The 17,799-nt window shown below is 42.8% G+C and overlaps 1 protein-coding gene and 1 long non-coding RNA gene across 3 annotated transcripts in view; one reads left to right on the top strand and one right to left on the bottom strand.

Moving 5' to 3' along the window:
• Positions 1-1,205, bottom strand: part of LOC141273714 (uncharacterized) — a 22,459-nt gene extending 21,254 nt beyond the window's left edge. Inside the window, exons 1-2 of the long non-coding RNA XR_012322126.1 lie at positions 1,127-1,205; positions 882-951 (exon numbers count right to left, since the gene is read on the bottom strand). This is a non-coding gene — a long non-coding RNA (uncharacterized lncRNA). The remainder of the gene's footprint in view (positions 1-881; positions 952-1,126) is intronic.
• Positions 1,144-17,799, top strand: PRXL2A (peroxiredoxin like 2A). 2 transcript variants are annotated; one of them, XM_073685982.1, is made up of 6 exons: positions 1,144-1,304; positions 9,263-9,442; positions 12,782-12,873; positions 14,899-15,039; positions 15,749-15,913; positions 17,593-17,799. In XM_073685982.1, the coding sequence occupies exons 2-6, from the start codon at positions 9,265-9,267 to the stop codon at positions 17,695-17,697; spliced, it is 681 nt and encodes a 226-aa protein (XP_073542083.1). In that variant the 5' UTR covers positions 1,144-1,304; positions 9,263-9,264; the 3' UTR covers positions 17,698-17,799. The 2 variants fall into 2 exon arrangements, with proteins under 2 accessions (XP_073542083.1, XP_073542084.1); XM_073685983.1 differs by lacking the exon at positions 1,144-1,304 and adding an exon at positions 3,052-3,073.

Below are 17,799 nucleotides of genomic sequence, written 5' to 3'. Positions count from 1 at the left end.
GACTATGGGTTGTGCATTATACTTTATGGATGACTATGGGTTGTGCATTATACTTTATGGATGACTATGGCCTGTGCATTATACTTTATGGATGACTATGGGTTGTGCATTATACTTTATGGATGACTATGGGTTGTGCATTTTACTTTATGGGTGACTATGTTTTGTGCATTTTACTTTATGGGTGACCATGGGATGTGCATTATACTTTATGGGTGACTATGGCCTGTGCATTATACTTTATGGATGACTATGGGTTGTGCATTATACTTTATGGATGACTATGGGTTGTGCATTATACTTTATGGATGACTGAGGTGTATTGGGGTCGCCTGACTCTCTCCTGACAGATGATATCAGGGAAGAGAAAGATCGTGCAGATGGAATTTCTATACCCAAATCTTTTGTTTTCAGAGGAGCCAGGCCCGATCTTTCCCTGTGGAACAGTATTAAGGAAGTCATTGGCACGCACTCTGCCACAGATGAGGTGCTGATGCAATGGGCATATGTTGTCCCGTTAACAGTTCCAGACTAATGTCACGGTTACTGTTACTGTGGCCTTCCACAATTGGTTTGATATTTCTTTGTTTAAGGTGTAAATAAATGACATTATTCACTACCCGAGTGTGCAATGAATTAATCTGGAACTTTCCCTGTGGAAGATGGATGAACACTTGACCGAGCGCTCGGGTTTATAGGGGATTCGGGAGAGATACCTGTCTGCAAAATAAACGTTGATCCAACGACTAACTCATGTGTGGCCGGCTTTAAAGGGGTTCTCCGACAGTAACGTGTGTGTTTGTGTGTGTATATAATTTTTTATTTTTCTTAATTTTATAGCCATGAATTGATTTAAAATAATTATATGAAGACATTCTCACCTTTGTAGGAAACTCCATTGGCTCCAGAAGAGGTGTCTGCCTTATTCACAAGTCCCAGAACCGCTGCAGCCTGTGATTGATGAGATGAGCTCATCATCAAATGTGTCACTGAAGATTGCCATGCGAAAATCGGATTTATTTCCTGGACATTTATCATTTATTTGTAATTTACAGATACTTAGGGGAACATTGCAAGTTTATATCACGTGTCTATGGCAAGAACATAGGACGAAACAGCCAAGTACCTGTGACCTAGGAGTGAACATTGAGCTGGGCGCTGCAGTTGGGAGAGCCTCGGTCTGACTCATGGCCACGCCCCCTGAATACGCTCTATGAGATAAGCTGTGGCCGAGAGGCTGCAGCGTCACAGGACCTGCTGAACTATGCTGCTCTAGCTCCGGACCCCTGCGATCTACTGCTCATGTGAGTACTGACTGCTGCTGAGGTCAGCGACGTGTCCAGGCACAGCAGCCTACACCAGTGTATGCTGGGATTTGTAGTGCTCCATGTGCACGGGTGCTCCCAGCACTTGTCCTGCATTCAGGTCTTGTTTTATGTGTTTTTTCTTTCTTTCTGATATCCTCCGTTTGTAAAGGTGCGTTTTCTCCCAGCTCCTGCTGTTCAGACAGTTTGTGCTGTTCACCCTCATTCACACGCAGCGTCTCCCCACGCTCCCTGTGTACATAAGCCATCTGAAAACTTCAGGGGTGGCCACAGACAGACGAGGGCCCGTAGAACAAGGTGCTGGTTGCCGCCCAATAGTGCACCTGTAAGGGTATGTTCACACTGATTTTGGTGGCTGGGTAATCGCTGTGTATAATGCACATTATTTTTCATTCACGTGAATGGGTGAAAAGATGCTGAGTTATGTTGCAGATTTAAAAAAAAAACAAAACAAAAAAAAACTGCAGTGTGTGTGTGTGAATGAGACTTTAGAGATCTCATTTACTTTGCTGGAGCTGTAAAATGAACTGCTGCATTAATGCCCCATGTGAACATAACCTAACAAGTTGCTTTGGAGGTGGACCTGGACCCAATGCTATATCCCCCTTATAGTTCCTATAGTAACAATCTAATCATGAAGACCACCTATGGGACCACGAGAAGCTACAAATACAGACAAGACGTCTTTTGTTTTCCTGGTTGGTAACTGTGCTCACCCCTTGTACATCGGAGGTGCGGCAGCGGGTGAGCCGGACATATGTATGTATGTAGTCATATTCCATGCGGGATCCCAGTACTGGCTGACCAGAGAGGCCCCTGCTAGCTGTGGGAGCGTCAGACTGGTGAGAAGAGGCCATCCCCCATGGCTACCCCTCGCCTCCGTAGCCAGTCTTGTCTCTAATGTTTGCAAGTTTCTCGCCACTTTTTCCAAATCTGTAACTTTTTTTGCCCGATTTATATTTCACATGAACACGTCTGTATGAGGGTGAGTTGTAGCTGTGAATAATGGCATCCATTTTACCATATAATGTACATGAGGCAGCCGTCCACCACTAGGACAACGCCTTCTCAGTCTGAATGTTTGGCCCAGTGAAAACAAACACTTAAACTCCCCTCCCATACCGGTGCCGCTCTGTTGGTGTTGGCGCTCTCGGTCCCAGGGCTCAATTGCGGATGTTATGATGCGGGAACCCTGCAGCCAATCAGTGATGGCCTCACTATCCCTGCCTCCGGACATGTACATAATCAAGAGGAGGTGAGAGCTGCGGCTGGTCGCTCACTTACCTACAATTACTAATGCGGCCTAAGGTGGGGGCATTGACGCCAGCGCTGATTGGCTGCCGGGCTCACGGATCATAACATACGCGAGTGCTGACACCAATGCAGCTTCGCCAGCACGGGAGGTGAGTGTAATGTTTCCATTTTCATGGGGGGGGGGGACGACCATCAAATTGAGAAGAGGTTGTCCTTTGAGGCCACGGTCACACGTTCAGTATTTGTAAGCCACAACCAGGAGTGGGTGATAAATACAGAAGTGGTGACATGTTTCTATTATACTTTTCCTCTGATTGTTCCGCTCCTGGTTTTGACTTATAAATACTGATGTAAAAAACTCAAATACTCAATGTGTGCACGTGGTCATAGTTGTCAACCCCTTTAACAACAAAAAAATGTAATTCTGTCATTGTTTTTGTGGGTTTTGTTTAGGGTTCATTGCATTCTACACATGACCTAAAAACAGTCTCCAGGTCAGTACGAATACGACTATGTGAAACTTTTTTTTCTGGCCCCCTCAGGGCATCGTATACACTATATACTACAACACCAGAATATTGCAGTAAATATTCTAAATCCTGGTCTTCTCAGAAGCTCTTCCTGTTTCTGTGCTCCCCAAGGCGGTGGGGATCTGCCTGTGTGTGGCTGTGCTTCCCAAGGCGGCGGGGACTGGAGGCAGGTGAATCAGCATTAAAATGCTGCTGTCAATCACTAATGTCGGCTTTGTGACATGCTCATCACGTGTGTGAACGTGTGCTATGGGGTGAGCAGAACCTGTCTGGTGAGGGAGCTCTTCTGCTTCGCCAGCTCGTAGATCTAATTCTTCTGCTTGGCCAGTAAAGGTACAAATGTAATGCTCATCAAATCAAGCATTAATAATGTTGCATGACATGGCTTGGGAAAGATGTAGTAATTGTCCATTTAGCCTATCCTTGGGAGAAGCCATTAAAGGGGCTGTCCACTGCTAGACTACTTTAGGTTAATCTAATCAAATTCCATTGTGTAATCGCTGGCAGGCCAGGAGCTGATCCGTATTCCTTCAGTGCGGATGTCCGCTGTGGTGAAATGGTCACGGCTGCAGCTGACAAGTGTCCGCTCACTGGTTACAACCAGCACCTGACACAACATTGTCCTGTTACCTCCGGGAACAGCGGCGCCAATATCGCTGGAATGGCTGCTGGAGGCGAGTATAGGTTGTCGCATTTTAATTTTGGGGCCTGAATTGATTAGGCTCTTGTTGTTTAGTAGTGAACAACCCCATTAAAATTAGATTGTGGGAGTTTGAGTCGGAGGTCTAGTCAACTGTTAGGAGTCTACGGCATTGGTGCGAGTGCAGCGGCCTCTTCACTGGTTGCAGTGATCTGCAGATAAACTTCTGTATCAAGTAATGGTGGCTTCACGGCAGAAACCTCCTGAAGAACGGTGCGGTCAGTTCTATCTGCTTCGAAGCCTGAAGCAACATATACAGAGCTGTGCTCATTAAAAATAAAAATAAAAAAAATTATTCTAGCTTCTTTGTGAGACCATTCACACTTTTATTCACTATCTAAATTTATTGCAAGAGAAGTGGCACATGTTATACATCACTTTAAAGGATCAGTTTCTGGAACTGCTTAACAATTGTGTGCCAGTGCATAGGAAGATAACCCACAATATTACTGGCTCTGGTCAATGTGCAGAAGCTGCTCCAGTATGATCGGAGTGTTTGAGGCAAAGTACTGGTAATGGTGGTGATTCTGAGAAGGTAGTCCTCATGATAGTCTCTAGCTTTTACATGTTCATTTATTTAAAAACAAACTGGAAGTGCATGCAAAGTGAGTGTTGGGTTTTGTAGGAGTAACTCAGGATGAAACAATAGCTAGTCTTGTTAGTAAGGACCCTGTGCTGTGATGGCTGCCAATAATATCGTAAAAGTACCTACACCTGAGCTGTGCTGGACATAAAACAGTTCTCTTATCAGGACTTTTAATATTTTGAGGAAGTTGGTGTCTGATCAGACCCTTGAAGCACCGATCGCGCACACCATTATATTACAGCACACTGTTCATGTCTGAAATCACCACTTAACTCCAAATTGGTGACAGTAGAGGTCTGATAAAGGTAATCTATGGCCATACAGGTATGTATAGATTTACTTTTATATACCCTGTATGGCCATAGTAGAGGTCTGATAGCTCCAAAGTGGTGACAGATTCCCTTTAACACCATTGAACTTTGGAGAGAGCGAGAGAGAGACTTATTGGATGAGCTGACGTGCACATCACATCATCTGCTTCTTGGTGCTTGGTAAGTCAGACATTTTCCAAGAAAACTCCCTGTCAGGCGCTTGGCTGAATTGAGTTCGTCTTACAGGACAGGACAGGACAGGACAGATCTCCAGCGTTGACTCCAAGACCTGAAACACGAGTCTAGTTTAAGTGGGGAGTGAAGGGTGGGACCCCACTTCACCCATGAAGGCCGGGTCTTGCACTGTCAGGTGCAATTACACTAGCAGATCATTTTCTTTGTAATGAAATGTGTTTTTTTTTTTGTTTTTTTTCTAGCCAACAATTCTAAAAATCAGACTGCAATATACGTTTTACTAATGTGACTGTGTTGCTATTTAAAAAAAAAAAAAATAAAAAAAAATTATAGGTATACTTGGAATACTGATATGAACTCCATGCCAGCATTCACTGTGAACAATAATAAATAAAATAAATTAATAAATAAAAATAGACACCCGTTTTCCCCCTTGGACTATCCATGAATTTAGACAGTAGACAACCCCTCTGACATACTTTATTTTGATTTCTTTATTAGTCTTCTATTCTGAAATATCTCCCAACACGTATAACTCAAGGAATGTTTATAGTAGGTAATGTAATTAACTTGTAATCTATTTGTTGGGAACTACCGTAACTAATTATGTTTGCACCTAAACTTCTGCCTCCACAACCTCAGATTTCATAAAAGTCCAAATCCATCCCGTGAAGACTATGATTAAAAAGCTGAAGAGTAGAGATGAGGCCATTTGAGTTGAATTTTACATGAATATGAAGACATCAACTGCATTCATAGTGTAATGTTAGAGAATACAGGCAAAATAATATTTGTCTCTTCACCTTCCAAAAATCAAACACCTCAAATTTTTTCTTTTTTTTTTCTTTTTAACAGACAGAGCAAAAGTGACCGGACTATTTTCATGGGCTGTCCTGGAATTTCTGGATAGTTGGCAACCTAAATTACTAGTTGGGTTATGCAAATTGCCTCTTCAGAGATGAAGAGGACTTAAACACTATAGTTGGAAGCATACTTTGCACTGGCGAGGGCCAACAGCCCGAAACACCATGTCTGCAAATTGAGATTCTGATTTGGATATTATCCTAAGTCATATTGCACGACTCGTTAAAGGGTCGATTGTGACTTGTAGGACTGCTGCTTCCAATAGGTGGCGCTATAGAGTACAAGTCCTCTTTTTCTCTGAAGAGGCAATTTGCATATTAAATTTCCCAGCGGAGCATTGCACGGCGAATAAGCCTCCTTACCTTGGCATGCCAGAGCCGGTATGTCACTCTCCACAAGGAGAAATGTTGCCCCTTAGACCCTAGTTGGGTGTTATGTAAAAGTGTTTAAAGCTGAAAATATGTTAAGAAACCCGTCTATCATGCCACTATTGGCTCAATAAAACTTGGGATTTCAGGAGAGTTAAAACACTTTTAATCAGTGTCTTTGCCAGCTCATTAAGGTTCTTCTATGTGTAAGTCCTTCTTGACCTGGATTCCACTAGCCAGCTGGCCATATGTTGTGCATTAGTGAGAAGCTCTGCACTGTTTGCTGCCAAATTCTAATAATAATTCTTCTTATAGTAGCATCTCTTAACTTGGCCATTTCAGTATTTTAAGTCTTTGTATATGCAGCTTAAATATAGTGGGTTTTTAAAAAAAAAAATATGATAAAGATATATATTTATATCTTTTTTTTTTTTTTGAAAGGGGAGGGGTTTATTTGGATGGAAATGCAGTCGATCCTTGTGACTGTAGGCTGCTGAATTCCCGTGCGTGCAATACTATACCCACTCAGCTTCCCTCAATAGAAGGGACTTGAGAGAAGTGTGGTGATGTCAGTGACATGTGACTGTATATAAACTGCAGTCGTGTGACCGCCGCCTTGCACACAGAATATAGGATATTCTTGACTGTGCACATCGCATACTGTCACAAATCTCCAGTGACTGCAGACTTCATTTCAGCGTGGACATCCACTTTAAATGATTATCATCTACTATATAATCGGCTTATCCCGTCTGCCTGTCCGTCCAGGAAATCCCGCGTCGCTGATTGGTCTGGCCGCGGCCAATCAGCGACGTGGGATTTCAGAACAAGTCTGGAGATGGCAGGGCTGACTCCGCCCATGTGGTCATGTGACTCACCAACTGCCCATGACGCACTGAACATGTTCTGTCAGTCACAGTGTGTGATGTACTTCTGTCACGTTTAATGAACACGTTCTGTCAGTCACAGTGCGACATAGTTCAGTCACGTGTACTAAACACGGTCAGTCAGTGTGACGTACTTCGGTCACGTTCGGTCAGTCAGTGTGACGTTCCTCGGTCACGTTCGGTCAGTCAGTGTGACGTTCCTCGGTCACGTTCGGTCAGTCAGTGTGACGTTCCTCGGTCACGTTCGGTCAGTCAGTGTGACGTTCCTCGGTCACGTTCGGTCAGTCAGTGTGGTACGCGGAACAGCAGACCCCCGGCTGCAGCCACAAATAGTCGTGATGTAAGCGGAAGCAAGAGTCGGCTGCAGCCGGGGGAGTTACGAGCTGGCTGTGCGTGGTCAGCGATGTTGTCACAAGCAGTATTGAAAACATGACGTAATTACAAAATTCATTAGGGGCCCCGGGGGGATACATTGGGGGGTTAATTTAAAGTAGTGCACAACCTATTTAAACACTGCTTCGCTGCTTAGTCGCGCCCGGTCGGCCGCATACATATTCTAGAATACCCGATGCGTTAGAATCGGGCCACCATCTAGTTTAAAATATTGGCCTTCTCGGTAGCGCATTAACATGTAGGAGTCGCTCTAAGGCCACGGCTCCACTATCGGTATTCGGTCAGTATTTTTTCTCAGGAGTTGGAGCCAAAACAGGAGTGGGTGATAAATGCAGAATTGGTGACTTGTTTCTATTATATCTTTTCTCTGATTGTTCCTCACCTGGTTTTGGCTCACACTCCTGAGAAAAAATACTGACCAAATACTGATAGTGGGGCCGTGGCCTTATAAAGTAGCTCTCTATTCTAGCACATTGAAGTGTGGAGAGGTGTCTGTAAATTCTTATATTAGAGTTGAGCAAAATAATTTGCAGCACCCTGATCCAGTGGCCAAGTTAGTAGTCCGTGACCACTGGAATAAATCCTGTGAGCCTTTCCTACCTCCCTGGCATCCCTGGTGCTTCTACTGATTAGAAGGTCTGGTGTGATGTCATGCGAGCTTCACACCGCAATGATGATGTCATGGTGGGCCTGCTATTTAGAGGCGCTGGTCATGCCAGCAGGTAGGTGGACGTTTGCAGACCTACCCTGGTGGCCATGGGCTACTAACGTGTCTCTAGACCGGGGTCCTGTAAATCTTCTTAATCGGCACTACCTAATTCTCCTTTCATACTGAATTTGGTGAGCTCCTGTGAGTTGTCTGCTTTATTGTAGTTTAACGTGCAGCAGATGTGTTACTGCATCTTGCCCTGTGATCTGAATGCAGGAAACGTCCTTGTATTCCTGTATAAAAACCAATGGAAACGTGATGGTATCGTGAGGTTACAGACCTATCAGATGGGGATAAAGACATATGATCTTTGTCCTCCCAGCATTCCTCTGTAAGTAGCTCACTGCTAAGTGATTTAATGGCCTCGGGCATTAGAGCAGTATTATCTATAATCTGCATACAGAGGAATGCTGGACTAATCGCCGCTTTCTCCAACCACCCGACACTCATCCTAAAGCCCTAGAAATAAAAATATTCTAACCTCCAGGGACCGTGTGACATGGATCCGCTTTACATGAACCCAAATTCTAATTTTGTCACAAAATATTATATCAAATTGCACAAATATTACTTGTTAATTGTCTCTTCATTTTATCTGCTTTTATACCTAAAATCAAAATTCCTGTATACAGCTGCTGTCAATCCATTTATGGATGCCATATATAATATAACGGGAGTAGACGTGCTGGGACAGAAATACTTCTTGTTCTCAGATTTCCTAGCAATAATCTAGGATGGGCAAAGTACTTGTTATTCACAACAGAGCTTTAAGGGGCTGTCTGGGAATATAAACCGATCTACTTGCTTTAGGTTAAATAGTAGAGGGCTTTTAAACCCCCGCCCACTACATTGCGCCAGTCTTTGTTTACGTGATGCAGTGGTGATGTCACCACTGCAGTTAATCACTGAGCTCAGTGGCTATGCTGATGTAGACAGCACGAGCTGCCGAGCCAGCCACAGTCAGTGGCTTCCTACAGGGCAATCCATCGATCAGGCTCCGCTCTACAAGGCTTCAGTTTAGCTGACTTATCGGTGAAGACATGGCTGCAATATTACAGTGAAACCTGATTAGTATTTGATCTATAACCGCTATGTCTTGTAGGTTTATATAATGTCATTTTTACTAATCTTTTGTTTCAGAGATGTGGGGTGTGCCAGAATCTGAGATTTACGCTATGGCTATGTGGTCGATCAGCGTTGGAGCTCTTGGAGCGGCAGTGATTGGGATTATTTTGGCAAACACAGACTACTTCCTCCCTACAACAGACAAGGCTACCTTGGAATATTTAGAAGACACAGATCTGAAGCCTATATCAGATGGTAAAGGCAGTGTATGGTACCAGTAGAATCTGAAACTGGGTTATTGTTCAGTCAATTCTCATTGAAAACCTGACACTGAATTTATTTGATCTTCAGGCAGCATATTATAGAGCTAGGAGTCTACTATATAGGCTGTGCGGAAAGATCCACGGTAAGGCTAGGGTCACAAAAGTATAAAAAATCGATCCCATTGTCATCTAGGAGAGTGGGACCACCCACTGGACTCCTAGCCATAGAAAAAGCAAGGATTTAAATGAATCAAAACCATATCAATCTGTTAATTTCCTCCTGCTTTCTAAAACATGCTCACTGCAGTTGGATTGCATTTTCTAGCTGACAGGTTCCCTATAAAGACACTTTTTTTTTTTTTTTTTTTTTTCCCCTAAGTCCTTTTAGGGGACTTGCACCTGAAGTCATTCAGTCATATACAGTGGCTTGCGAAAGTATTCACCCCCTTGGTGAGAAAAAAAACAAACCCCAATCTCTGATTATCCCCCACCCCAGAGCACCATAAAATCCATCATCAGATGGAAAGGACACGGTACCACAGCAAACCTACCAAGAGAGAACCGCCTGCAAAACTCTCAGCACGAGCAAGGAGTGCATTAATCAGAGGGGCAGCACAGAGACCGAAGGTAACACTGAGGGAGCTGCAGGGTACCCAAGCAGAGACTGGAGTATCTGTACATACGACCACAATGAGCTAGACTGCGAGCTCTCGCTGGCAGGGCCCTCACTCCTCCTGTACCAGTCGCCGTCACTTTTTGTTAAAGATCATTGTAATTGTTTTTGTATGTATACCCCTTTTTCACATGTAAAGTGTCATGGAATAAAGGGCACTATAATGATAATAATGAGCCGTACACTCCATAGAGATGGCCTTTTATGCAATAGTGGGCAGAAACAAGCCTTTACTTACAATATGTTTGTGTAAGGCTCGTTTGAGTTTGCCAAAAGACATGTGGGAGACTCCCCAAATGTATATGGAGGCAGGTTCTGTGGTCAGATGAGACCAAAATTGAGCTCTTTTTGCACTAAGGTAAATGCTCTATCTGGCGCCAAACCAACACGGCTCTTCACCCCAAGAACACCATCCCCACAGTGATACATGGTGATGGCAGCATCCTGCTGTGGGGATGTATTTGTGCAGCAGGGACCGGGCAAATGGTCTAAAGTAAGTTGGATAGTGTGAAATGCAGGGATATTCTTGAGAAAAACCTGTTTCAGTCTCTGTGATTTGAGAGTGGGATGGAGGTTCCCAAGACATTGACCCAAAGTATACTGCTAACACAGTATACTTGTTCATGCTAATTGCTGACATGTACCCGCAACAGCCACGGGTGGAATCGCGATCCACCCGTGGCTGTTAACATGTTAAATGCCGCTGTCAGTCTCTGACAGCGGCATTTAACTGCGCCGGAAACGCGTCACCCCGCCCATCGGTGACCCCGTCACGTGATCTCTCGTCACCGATGCGTGGGCATGACAACCCTGGGTCTGCAGCAGACTCCAGTAATTGTCATGAGCTGATCGCTATGAGCGCCACCTAGTGGTCGGCGCTCATAGCACAGGACCATTTCTGCTACATAGAGGTGATCTGCTGATCACCTCTATGTAGCAGAGGTGATCAGACAAGTGCTGCTTCTAGTCTCCTATGGAGACCATAGAAGCAAGCATAAAGTGAAAAAAAAATGTTTTATATTTTTTTAATTTTAATATTTTTAAAGTTTAAATCACCCCCCATTCAAAATTAAAATGGTTAAAAAAAAACAACACATACACATATTTGGTATCGCCGCGTTCAGAATCGCCCGATTTATCATTATAAAAAAAGAATTAATCTGATCGGTAAACGGTGCAACGAGAAAAAAATTCTAAACGCCAGAACTACTTTTTTTGGTTGCCGCAATAACGGGCCAACAAAACATCAGATCTACCACAAAATGGTATCAATAAAAACTTCAGCTTGGCGCGCAAAAAATAAGCCCTCACACAGCCCCAGATCCCGAAAAAATGGAGACTCTACGGGTCTTGGAAAATGGCGCCAGTTTTTTTTGTTTGTTTGTTTTTTGCAAACCTTGGAATTTTTTTCACCACTTAAATAAAAATTAAATTTGTGGTATAGCACTTTTTTTGCAATTTCACCGCACTTGGAATTTTTTTCCCGTACACGATATGGTAAAACTAGTAATGGCGTTGAGAAGTACAACTCGTCCTGCAAAAAATAACACGGCCATATTGACCAAAAAATAAAAACGCTATGGCTCTGGGAACAAGGGGAGCAAAAAACGAAAATGCAAAAAAAAAAAAAAACGGAAAATCGCAGGGTTGTTAAGTGAAAACGTGTAAATGTTTTGGAGTGACCTAGCCAAAGCCCAGACCTTAATGCCAATTGAGAATCTGTGGTCAGACTTGAAAATTGCTGTTCACCAGAGGAAACCATCTAAGTTGAAGGAGCTGGAGCAGTTTGGCCTTAAGGAATGGGCAGAAATCCCAGTGGCCAGATGTGGAAAGCTAATAGAGACTTATCCAAAGTGACTTGCAGCTGTGCTTGCAGTAATAGTAGGCTGTCTAAAGTACTGACTTTAGGGGGGTGAATAGTTATGCACACTGAAGTTTTCAGTTATTTTGTCCTATTTGTTTGCTTCACAATAAAAAGAAAACCAAGTGTTCACAGTTGTAGTGGTAAATGGCAGCGAACATTGTTCAGCTCCTACTATTGGGCATCTGCCGTGTGTGATGAGAACTGTTCTCCTGAGCCCTCTCCCCACATGAGAACCCCCTGCAATCATTTTCATGATTGTTTTAGTAAATGCCTACATGTTCCAGGATTAGTGACTTATGGGGCATCTTTTTCCACATGGTAAACATCTACAAAATGGCACAGTTTCCTTTGGTCACTCCTCATTGATGGTGCTTCCAGTGACTACAATGGTGGTGCTCCAGTTCCATAATTTGAAGATTCTACCTGAACAATAAAGCAGGAAAAGATACACACACGTAATGGGAAGGGCTTATACGAACCCCACCCCAAAGTTGCCCTCTTTGGGGGGCACATGTGTTTTGAGAAGGCTACTACTTTGTGGGAGTGGTGGGTTAGATGGGTTTCTGAAGTTGCGCGTGATGGCTGCAGGGACTGCAGTTGTAAGAATCCTTGTCTAATTGTCATTATTTCATCTAATCTCTTGCAATACTATATATTAATTTAAATAGATGCAGTCTGTAATTTAGAAAGCTATTGTATAATTCCTATATACAATATATATCCGGGACAGCGCAGAGCTGACTGACCAACGGACACTGATATAATTGTTGCAAATTAAATTTTTTTTCCTATAGAATCCAGAACCCTCAAAGCAAAAGAACTGTGGGAGAGGAATGGAGCGGTGATCATGGCTGTGCGCAGGCCTGGCTGTTTTTTATGCAGAGAGGTAATTCAGCAAAAGGAAAATCAAATCTGTCTTCTACTTGAGGAGTCCAAGATTTTGTCAGATAGTCTTGTAATGTTCTATACAGTGTCATATAGGAGCCTTCTTCTGTGTCGTTAAGAATTGAGAATTGTACACCCTCAAAAACCATACATTAACCCCCACATGCCCAACAACCGATAGGACTGTCTCCTGTTCATACAATGAACTCTTTGGTAGTGGACCCTAGGTTTTATTCAGTGGATAGATATTGGGTCTCAGATCGTGCCATATGCACAGGACATGGTCTCTGAAGTTGCACCACTATATGGGACACTTATTGTATTTTGATGTGATTAACCCTTGGTGAGAACTCCCTATACAGTTCCGGTATTTTTCCCAACCTTTTGTATCTACTTCTGCTTTCATAGACCCATTGCACTTTGGGGCTAATGGGTGTATTTGAGCACACAGATTATTGTGTCTGGTATATTATGTAATCTGGATGGCCGGCAGGTGTCCGTTTTATCTCCTGCTGCAGGTTACTATAGTGAAGGCACCTGGTGCACCTCAACCTTCAGTGTTGATTACCTCACCTTTGTCTTACAAGATTACATGAGCATATTGGTTATCTGAGATTTCTCCTGGAATCCGCCCCTCTGGTTTTGTAGGTCAGCCTTATGTACACTAACGAGGCGACGCTGCCGCATCGGACACAGCCCATGGATAGGAGTGGTGAGGTTTCTGAGAAAAACAAATGCAGACCGCTTTCTCTAATTTTATTTAGCTCCTATGCTGGTTTCGTACCTATGACCATGGATAAGGAGAGACCAAACAGTCTATTGGGGTGAGAGGAAGCCACTGGGGACCAACCTCTTGGACTCCTGACCTGAGACGTATGGCTCTGACCCCAGTGCTGCAGAATTTCAGAGAAAACCTAGTTATACACACGGCAGCAATAGCACAGCTGGTTGATTCTTGCTGCCTGGGATCCTGGTCTCGTTTGAGGCCAAAGGGCCCCTTAAGCACCAGGACCTGGCATGACTGCCACCTCTGCACCTATTATAACTATGCCCATATAGAGTAAGATCGCCCTTTGTCTGCTTATGAAAAAATATACTAACCAGGAGACCACATTGTGTGTAATCAGCGCTTCTCATTTACGATGGTAACTTGATATACATTATTGTGCAGCTGTTTTTTAATTGTACATACAAAACTTAAGCATGGTCGTCAGGCCTAGTAAGGTAATTACCGCACCCGTAATCTGTGCGTAGTAACGGGTGAGATTTTCTGTAGCCTGATGGAGAATATAGTTCTTTAAAAGGCTACTCCCAGATAACGTACTGATGGCTTAGAGTCCGACTACTGGGACTCCAAGATGTTGTGAGACAGGGGGCTCTGTATCCCAGTAATGGGGCTCTACAGAGCCACACAAAGCATACAGTAGGTGCACGTCGTTTTATTCATTATTGCTGTGAAATGCGTGTGACTGGCTTTTCCTGAGGGGAAAAAAAGAACTGCTTAAGGCTACTTTCTCACTTATACAGTGCATTCCACATGAATTAGAAAAAAACTGAAGACTTATCAGGCAGCTGTATCCATCAACTAAAATAGGCAAAACATAGTTGAAATAAGTTTACAGCATATTGTAGTGAGGTGTGTGTGTGTGTGTGTGTGTTGTTGTTGTGTTTTTTTTTTTTTTTTTATAAGATGAAGATTCGGATTTCTAAGCTCAGCATTTGCAGACGTACCCGCATGGTAGCATTTTTTTTTTTTCCACTAGCATTCTATAATTAGCCATGCGGAGGATAGGACTGAAGATCGTAAGCATGATTTCTTACAATTCCTGAGGTTGTGTAAACAATAAGGCATGTCATCAAAGCATGTCAGAGAATTTCTTCACAATGAGAAATGAGGCAATGGAATTGAGTTAATTCTTTAAAATCCTGGTTTGAACTCTTAAACCTGATCTGCCGCCTGCACTGCCTAACCAAAGCCTGTATGAGAAAAGGAAGAGAAAATATATCATGGGTGTTTCTATTGCAGGAGGCCTCTGAGATATCCCAACTCAAGCCAGAGCTTGACCAGTTAGGAGTCCCCCTTTATGGTGTGGTGAAGGAGAAGATTGGAACGGAGATCGACGATTTCCAGCCTTACTTTAAAGGGGATCTTTTTCTTGACGTAAAGGTACTGATGTCTTTTTATTGTTACATTTTATTTAACTTTAAGGGGTTAGAAAATGATAAAGAACTGGCAGTTTCATTTTTCCCATGTAGTTGTGTAAATAGTCACACCTTTAAGCCATGTTCACACATTCAGTATTTGTAAGCCAAAATCAGGAGTGGGTGAAAAATGCAGAAGTGGTGCACTTGTTTTTTATTCTACTCTTCCTCTGGTTGTTCCACTCCTCCTAATTTTGGCTTACATCAGTATTTGTAAAAATACCGAACATGTCCTTTTTAAAAGGGTGTTCCCATCTCCAAGATCCTATCCCAATATGTAGTATGTGTAATAATATTAGCAAATGCCTCCAAATAGAAATGTATAGTTTTTCTGATTCTCTAGGTCTTTCCTCATGTGCAGGCATTGCAGGACCTTGGGTATCCACCAGTTCCAGCTGCACAAAAAATAAAATAAAAACTGCTTCCACCATGCTTCACTGAAGGGTATGGTGTTCTTCTGCTGATGCACTGTACTACGAAGCTGACTTGGCCTCCTCAGCTGCAACTGCTAGTACTATAGTACACAGTCTAACAAATATACACTGTTACTTGGTACTAGTACTAATTGCTAGTCATTTATGGCACAGCTTGGTAGAAGGGAACAAAGAACTTTTTGTAAAGTTACAGTACCTGTATCCAACTCCCATTTGTATCTATTTTTGTTCGCGCTGCAGAAACGTTTTTATGGACCACAGAAGAGGAAGATGATGTTGCTGGGATTTATACGGTTGGGAGTATGGCAGAATTTCCGTAGAGCCTGGAAAGCGGGCTTCGAGGGAAACCTGGAAGGGGAAGGCCTTATTCTTGGTGGAGTGTTTGTGGTTGGTTCTGGGAAACAGGTAACAACATGAATTTCTTTTTACAACTGTTCATTTTAGTGTTTTTTTTTTTTTCCCCTCTCTATGTATTTCCAGCTGTTCTATGCTTTCTGGATTGCTCCCTTTTTTGTGAAGCATGTTCATTTGGTCAGGGTGTCTCCTCTCACAATGACATCACTGTCTATAGACAATAAAATGGCAAATGTGCAATCATACTAATCAGAGGCCCCTTCAAACCTTTCCTGCTCCTTATCAATCCCTCCTAGTCAGTAATTCATGTAAGCAATCTTTCCACCTTGGCCATTTATAGCATAACTAAATATTATATACCATAGGTGGCAGCCACTGACCATAAAATCCTCAATGGGGCCAACGGCATCTGCAGTGGGGGCAGTGAACTTGGTATGAGGCTACTGTTGGCTGTTTCCATAACCCACAGATCTAATTGGAACCACTCCATTGAGCAGCAAAGTCCTGTCTGACTTTAGCCTGTATGCACTTTGCCTTGTAGGTCAAGAGTCAGAGAATCCCTATTATCCCAACTAGGTATATCCCATTTTAAAAACGGTCTGTTATCTAAAAACGTGGTCAAAAAGTTGCCAAGAAACTTTTTTAAGAATCTACTTGGTATTCAGTTTCCCCATAAATATTCCATAAATTGTGGAGCAATTTAATAAATTACTTGTAGGTAGCAAAACTATAAAGCCTGAATATTTAAATGATTAACTCCTGTAAAAACAAGAATATTGCCTCAGTGCAACAGTTCATGTCTGATATAGCTGCACACATTCCAGTGGACTTGGCCGTATATATATTGTTTCCTCAAGGCTTATGTTATTTCATATAGAGATGAAAGAAATGAATGGTACAATCGTGCAGCTTATTAAATTGAAAATGATCATTCCTCTCTTGGTCTCAAACTCATGTAAGCCTGCGTGTAGATTATGGCATCTGAAGCTGAGCAGTCACATTAGATCATTGCCAGGCAAACACTCATTTGACTAATGGCTACCTCTCACAAACCCTCCATACACATGCAGGCTCAGCTGAGCATTCATGTGTTGTAACGAGAGAGGAAAGTAATGCTACAGCTACATGTGACTTTACCGAGGGTACTGGCAGCAAGCAAGTCAGGAAAGAAATCTGTGTTTGAACGACTTTTGTGTCGGGGTCGTAATGTGATTCCATTCACTTGTACTACACTGCCGTGTACCAACGCGGGCAAAGTCGCCTTGTAGTCTCGGCTGAAATTGCTACTACACATCTGAAAATGTAAGGATTGGGCATATTAAAATCTAACTGCCCAATATTTATCTCTTGTTACATCTGCTTTAGGGGGAGATTCAGACACCTTTAAACATTAGTCAATTGGTTCACTGATCCTGCCAAATTCAATGGGTTCAACTCATACATGTGTCCGGCCAGCTTGTTAGAGAGTACAAATGCACTGCCAAAGTCTGAGAATAAAAGGGATAGGAGATATTAATGTAACTGCCCGATACATGTCTACCTCAACATGCACCATCAGAGGAGAGACTGGAGGCCTCAAACATTAAATGGATGGCCAGTCTATCTATCAGATATTGCCGTGTACGTGTGTATATATAATATATATTACAGTTTTAATGTGGTGACCAGCTTTAGTGGGCACATATGCCACAGCCTTGCTTTTCTAACTCCTTGCATTTCACAATTTCCAGGGAATTCTCCTTGAACATCGTGAGAAGGAATTTGGAGATAAAGCAAATCTGACAGCTGTCCTTGAAGCTGCTAAGAAGATAAACAGAAAGACGGAAGTTCATTAACACGTTTGATAGATTTCCTCATAGTCTAGCAGCAGATTCCAATTACCATGAGATTCTATGGATGATGTTGAATGCAACTTATTTATTAAACTGATAATGGAA

Source organism: Phyllobates terribilis, unplaced genomic scaffold, assembly GCF_046119375.1.
Source record: "Phyllobates terribilis strain yellow unplaced genomic scaffold, ASM4611937v1 Scaffold_5__5_contigs__length_657084704, whole genome shotgun sequence".
In the NCBI taxonomy this organism is placed as follows: Eukaryota; Metazoa; Chordata; class Amphibia; order Anura; family Dendrobatidae; genus Phyllobates; species Phyllobates terribilis.
The sequence above is the reverse complement of the archived record's forward strand: the minus strand, read 5'-3'. Positions and strand labels throughout refer to the sequence as shown.